The sequence below is a fragment of the Nanorana parkeri genome, unplaced genomic scaffold (assembly GCF_000935625.1).
Source record: "Nanorana parkeri isolate BGI_ZX_2015 unplaced genomic scaffold, ASM93562v1 scaffold891, whole genome shotgun sequence".
Classification (NCBI taxonomy): Eukaryota; Metazoa; Chordata; class Amphibia; order Anura; family Dicroglossidae; genus Nanorana; species Nanorana parkeri.
In genome coordinates, this window is record NW_017307159.1 from 410,859 (window position 1) to 418,053 (window position 7,195).

General features: G+C 44.3%; 1 protein-coding gene across 1 annotated transcript; it reads left to right on the forward strand.

Moving 5' to 3' along the window:
- Positions 1 to 5,924: 5,924 nt before the first annotated feature.
- On the forward strand, positions 5,925 to 6,926 carry LOC108794741 (somatostatin receptor type 5-like). Its single transcript, XM_018565837.1, has one exon. The coding sequence runs from the start codon at positions 5,925 to 5,927 to the stop codon at positions 6,924 to 6,926; it is 1,002 nt and encodes a 333-aa protein (XP_018421339.1).
- Positions 6,927 to 7,195: the final 269 nt, after the last annotated feature.

The window sequence follows — 7,195 nt, forward strand, 5'->3', positions numbered from 1 at the left end:
TGGTCTTTATTACAGGAGGGGGCAGAGACAAGACCAGTCACCCCGCACAAGGAGAGAGAGAGCAGCAGTGAGCGGTCTTTATGACAGGAGGGGGCGGAGACAAGACCAGTCACCCTGCACAAGTTGAGAGAGCAGCAGTGAGCGGCCTTTATTACAGGAGGGGGCAGAGACAGGATCAGACACCCTGCACAAGTTGAGAGAGCAGCAGTGACTGGTCTTTATTACAGGAGGGGGCAGAGACAGGATCAGACACCCTGCACAAGGAGAGAGCAGCAGTGACCGGTCTTTATTACAGGAGGGGGCGGAGACAAGACCAGTCACCCCGCACAAGGAGAGAGAGAGCAGCACTGAGCGGTCTTTATTACAGGAGGGGGCGGAGACAAGACCAGTCACCCTGCACAAGTTGAGAGAGCAGCAGTGACTGGTCTTTATTACAGGAGGGGGCAGAGACAGGATCAGACACCCTGCACAAGTTGAGAGAGCAGCAGTGACCGGTCTTTATTACAGGAGGGGGCGGAGACAAGACCAGTCACCCTGCATAAGTTGAGAGAGCAGCAGTGACCGGTCTTAATTACAGGAAGCTCCTGGATTACACTGGATTACTGCACAGATCTGGAAGAAATGCACAAAGCTCACCAAGATTCAAGAAAGAATACACATGACTCTTTTTAGACATTTGCTTAGTAGTTTTTACTTTTGACCTATTTGGACATTCTGGCACACTTGCCTCCTAGTGTACCTTCCTCCAATGACACAAAGTCCATAATTCCCCTTGTCATTCTTTTTAGCCATGGGTCTACATCTAATGACGTATCTTAAGCGTAGGCACGCTGGCTCTTACTCTCGGCATCTTTCCCATGCCAGAACTATACACTACACCGCGCATACGCTCATAAATGACGTAGTCCCGACACCCAGCTCTTACTCCTACCAGAATCATACACTACATTGCACATGCTAAAAGCAGTTTGTCAGTAGAGGAAAGAGGTTTTATGGCAGAGGAGACACACAGAAGGGAAAGCTCTACCTGCTACCATTTGTTTAATTATTTAGGTTTATTTCCTGTGATATTTTCTCCTCCAGAAGAATTCTGCTCCGGAGAATGTAACAGGAGACGGACCAGCTGAGTTAATACAATACTTTCTCGCATACCACAGACAGTATAATCGGCTTCTGTATTATGCCCATCAAAGAGAATCTATTGACACTCGCTAGCAGCCTGGAGATATTTTCCTGGTCAAGAAGGGCGGGGGGGGTTCATCAAACCAGAATGAAATTCCTTCATTAGAGAGAGTTTTAAAAAGAAAGTTTGACTCATTCATGAACTTTCTTCCATGTGATTCTCTCATGAACTACAATAGATTGATAGTGATTGAGAGGTCATCACGGACCAATCATTTGATTGCAGATCGGAGTGTTTACTGAATTACATACTGGTTTGTTGTATCCCTCGGGGATAAGATATCCCCGACAGAATTCCAAGTTCTGCTTAATCACCACAACCTGTGCAAGAGCAAATGATGGTGTCACTCTCCCACAATGAATTCCTCATAATGTACAATCAACAAATGCATCGGAGAGAGTGACACCCCTATTGTGGAATTGCAGGAGGGTGCAGAGAGATAAATGACTGCAGGGGGGAAATCTCCCTTCCAGTATGATCAAAAGAAAAAAAGAAGTGAGCAAGTCCAAAGGGCAGAGCAAAATGAAGATTCCTAACAAAGGGATAAAAAGGTACTTTGTATGAGAAGATTCATTATATACATAGGAAATGCATTACAGGTGGAAAACATTTAGTCTGGCACTTCAAAGAGACTGCTGAAATAAAGCACCGGTTCAATTTTACCCTTTCGTGACCAGAGTTTCTTGGCCCAGACCAAGTTTGGCTGAGTCAATTATCTTGACAATCATTTATATGATTTATTTTTTTTTGCTTGACAGCAGATCTTAGAACTACGAACACACACACACACACACACACACACTTACTTGTGCATTCCAGGTTCTCTTCTACAAAGTAAATTAGCGTTCTCACGGGAAGGGGCATTTAACATTTGGACTTATAAAGTTGTATTTTGGGCACGAGGGGTTAATCTAATCCAAATTGTCACCTTATAAGAAAAGCAGGCACCTAGAGCTGCCTTCTTGACTTCCAGGTCATGCAGAACACATAAGGAACCTTAATGCCCAGGGCTCTCTATTATCCAGATTTTGACCAGCTACGGAAGGGTAGGCTGGAGATTTTCTACCTCCCTTCTACCTTCTACTCCATAGCATCACTGCTGGACCATAGAATCGGGCAGTCTCAATGGCCATTGACTAAGAGACGAAGTTGAAGAGTGGTTGATCCAAGCTCTAGACCACTGGAACTGGTCAGGATTAAAGTACCACCAGAACCAGTTACATCTGAGCAATCTTTAGTTATTATCAATGTGCAGCCTGGTTTTTGAAATCTTAAAATTTAGCTCTTATTTAGTTTGCCCTACTTTGTCTGAGCCTAACACTTGCTTGAGTTTTAGGGGTCAGAGGTCATGTAAAATCAACTGCCTGACAATACCCTCTGCTCACTGCTATTCGGTTTGGTTTGTATATTTCATAATTCGGGATTTGGAAATGAAATTCAGTTAGATTCCAGTTTGGGATTCGGACAAAATCCGAATTTTCGTTAGCTTTGGATAAGTTTCGTATATATATTCGTTGCGAAGACCAAAGAAGACCATATACAGATATAAATACTAAAGCTGAATCTCCTACACCCGAATGGCATTCAGGATCCGAATTTACGAATTGCATTCGGGAGCTAAAGAATGCCATTTGGGTCTGGGAGCCTCAGCTTTAGTGATACTGTATATGTACAGTATACGGCTCCCAGACCTGAATAGCATTCGGGAGCTCCCGAATGCAATTCATAAATTCGGATCCCAAATGCCATTTGGGTCTGGGATCCATATACATATAATACTAAAGCTGAGGCTCCTAGACTTGAATGGCAATCGGGAGCTCACCAATGCAATTCAGAAATTTAGATCCCGAATGCCATTCGGGTCTAGGAGCCTCAGCTTTAGTATTATATGTATATACTGAACACGAATTTTCATTAGGGCATGTGACATTTCTGGCCAATCAGATGGCGCCCATGTTGCTGTAATGAAAAATTCCTGTTCAGACCCATTTGGTTGCATTAAACCGAAAAATACATCTGATTGGCCAGAAAAGGCACATGCTTGATTCAGTTTAATTTTTGAACGAAATTCAGACGGGATCCGAAATTCGGAAAAGGAAATTTGTATTTGAACACATTCGGATGCATTAGGATTTGGAAATTCGGATGTGTCTGAATGTCCAAATTTCTGAAAAATGTGTCCTAATTTCGATTCGGAACAAAACGAATCGCACACGTCTGCTATGAAGGGGCAAGATGGAAGCCTATATGTGAGTTTGGCCATTAACTGGCATACTTCATGTGACATCTGACCCTTCAATTTCCTCAGCTTCTGTTTTCCCATTCCGACAGGTTCCTATCTTGTGTTTTGGATTACTGCCCTCAAAGTACTGTCTCATGTTTCCCCATGTATGGTGTCTGTACAGTACTATCGATCAGGCATTTGTTATTGAGAACAGGAACAAACTGTACCATAAGCTGCTCACTAGGATAAGCTATTGACACTATCCAGCAATCTCCTTCCTGGTGTCCATGCAAAGCAAGAATGTCATTGTTCTAAACTGTGACATCACCTGAGCCCTTGGTGTCTGAGAGTCCTCACCTTATCTCATCTTATCAAAATGAGTACAAAGACCTGTGAACCTCTATGGAGGAGGAGGGAGAGGCTTATATGTGTCATTGGTACAGAGCGATAGTAGTTCTGTCACTAATAGTAAATTAACTGCTGCTCATAAACAAAGGGGTCTATTCACGAAGCAGCCGAAGGATCTAGCCGTAGCTTCGGCCGATCCTTCGGCTAGCTTCGGCCCCAGGACCCCTTCGGTTCAGTAGAACTGAAGGGCTGCTGTACGGGCTATTTACTATAACTTGTACAGCTCCCGAACTTGGCCGAGAGGCTCAGTTGAGCCGATGGCATATGCCTTGGCTTGGCTGAGCCGCGCTGAAAGCCGAAGCTGGCCGAGCGGCCGGCCAGTGCCGACAGCCTGCTTCTGACAGGTGGGCGGAGCCAGCCGTGATCTTACGGCTGGCTCAAGCCACTTGCAGAGAGATCAGCGTCCCTGGTTACCAGCTAACCAGGGACACTGATCTCCAGACAGCAAACTCTCCCGGGCGCTCCGGAAATCTCGCGCTCCCGGCCACCAAGGAGAGAAACACTGCTTTTCCTCTTTTTTTTCTTTATTCTGACACGGAGCCGTGTCAGAATAGAAAAAAAATAAAAAAAATTTGGCCATAGGAATGCATTGCTAGATTCCTATTGGGTATTTCAATTTGCAATAGCAAACTAGCATTGCACCTGCCCTCTGCTGCAGTTCTCCATCAGGTCTCCACTACTGATTGACAGCAGCAGAGGGCTGCTGTCAATTAGAGCGCCCGGGAGAGTTTTTTTTTTTTCTTTTTATTTGACGGCAGCAGAACCGCCAGCCAATAGAAAACTGTTGGGCGGAGCTAGCTGTCATTGCTAGCTCCGCACAATCGTTTTCTATTTATTTTTTTCTACTTTTTAAACAATTTTTCTGTTCTGCTCGGTACCACAGAGGGACCTAGCAGAACAGCCCAGCCGAATGCCGCTCAGCGGCATTCAGCAATTCACTCACTGCTGTTCGGCATCTATAAGAATAGACCGAACAGCAGCGAGTAGCCTGCCGGAGGTTCGGCTTAGCCGATCCAGATGTTGGATTGGCTGAGTCGAACTCTTTCTGCACTTCGGGTCGAAGCCACCCAATGTACGGCTGATTTCAGCTCACTGCTGCTCTCTCCTTGTGCAGGGTGACTTGTCTTGTCTCCGCCCCCTCATGTAATAAAGATCGCTTACTGCTGCTCTCTCTCCTTGTGCAGGGTGACTGGTGTTAACTCCACCCCTTCCTGTAATAAAGACCGCTCACTGCTGCTCTCTCTCCTTGTGCAAGGGTGACTGGTCTTGTCTCCGCCCCTCCTGTAGTTTCTTCAGGCAGCCTGTAGTGGGTGGGGTCTGCTGGTCCCCTTCCACAGCTCTGCCCCGGCATGTGCAGCACAGTGATGATGTTACTACTACTTTTATAAGATAATATTTGGGTTTGCTTGGATTTATCCTATTCATCTCAGCTCCACCTAGCGCCCATATTGCAATATATATATAGAGAGAGAGAGAGAATATGTTCTACATTTGGCACTTTCCTCCTTGCACACCCAGTATTATATAGCTATCTGTCTGCATGCTGGATTTTCTCCTCACTTCCTGTCCACATGACCGGCGTCAGACAGTTTAAAAAGTGAGAGGATGTTTCTATATTAGAAACACAGTCAGACTTTAGAACCTGTGAGAAAAAAATCTTCATGAATAGGACATAGGCAGCATTTAATGTATATACTGTATAAAGCATGTTTTATTGTTTTGGATAGTGTAGGGAAAAAAATGAAACCCCTATCAAGCTACTTTTGTTGTCTCTGTGCCCCCTGATAAGTTTCACCTTCTCTGTTTGTCCTGGTGACCACTGTCATCCAAAGGTCAGAAAGCAATGGAAATCCAAAGTATTACAGATGTCACCCACCAATGGTGACACTTGTTCTGGTAATAAGTGTCTAAAAGTAGACTCCCCCTCCCTCCCAGTACAGCATGTGAACAGAAATCTCCCAACCAGGACACAGACAGCAAAAAAAAAAACTTGATGTGGGTTAATGCAAAAATAAAACAGAAAAAGAAATGCTTCCCCGCTTTACCCAAGCTATAAATATGCTTCGGCCATTGAAAATAATGTGATTGTTTTGTTTTTTAGAAAAAAAGATGGATTATATAGGCGAAACGATTCCAGATCTAGAATTGAATTTGAGCTTCTACGGTTATGATTTCAATGAAACGGACGTCACAAAAGAGAAGTCGCTAACCTTCATCCCTTACTTGTTTGTCTCTGCCTTCGGCCTTGTGGCAAATGCCTTGGTCCTCTTTGTGATCCTGCGTTTTCGAAAGATGTGGACTCCCACCAACCTCTATGTGTTCAGTCTGGCTTTAGGCGATATCCTCCACATGTTATGTCTTTTGTTTTTTGCCTCGGAAATCGCCAGTGGTTATTGGCCCCTGGGGAAACCTATGTGCATACTTTTCTGGATTTTAACAGCATTAATACCATTTAGCAATGTCTACTTCCTGACCATCATGTCCATTGATGTCTTCATTCAGCAGTATTTCCCGCAAGTTTCGAAGAAGAGCCTTAGACTTCAAGTGGTGTTAACGACCAGTGGTACTGTATGGGTTGTCTGCCTGTTGCTCGGGATCCCTCTTTATGTGTTTGCTGATCATACTGAGACTTCCAGCTGTCAGATCCTTTGGCCCTACCCTTCTGCCTTCTGGAACTTGACCTTCATATCATACAGACTTGTGTTGGATTTTTTGTTCCCTGTGTTGGTGACATGCATGTTTCTCATCCTATCGGGCGTTCGGTTACGGAACCAAGACAAGGCAACCGAATCAAGTTCTGGGAACATCAAGGAGAGCATCATCATGATTTCGGGTCTAATGCTTGTGTATTTTGTCTTTTGGCTTCCCACGCACGTCCTGGAAATGATATCAGCCACTGTTGGGGATCTGGAACTAAGCGAAGGGTCCTATTACATTATCAGCATCATACCCTACTTGAAAAGTTGTGTCTATCCAGTCCTTTATGGATTCCTGTCCAAAAGTATTAAAGAGACACTTAGTGCTGTTTTGTGCTGCAAAAAGGCTCAGGATAGTAGCAGCCACCCTAATGGTCCTTCTGAAAAGCAAGAAGAGAAATTGTCTTCCTGTTAGCTTTTTTTTTTTTCCACTTCTTATTGCTTTGAATTGCTACTGGGAACATAACTCTACTCAGATCTCCTATAATAACATGCATTTTAATGGGAAATTTGGAACATCACTAAGCAGTATGTGTATCTAAAATATCCTCATATGTTTACAAATCAGCCATACCTGAAAAGAAAAAAACCTGTTTGTGAAGCCCTCATACTTTTTATCAGGGGCGTAACTACAGACCATGGGGCCCCATAGCTAAAGTTTGATGGAGACCCTTGGAAACCTCT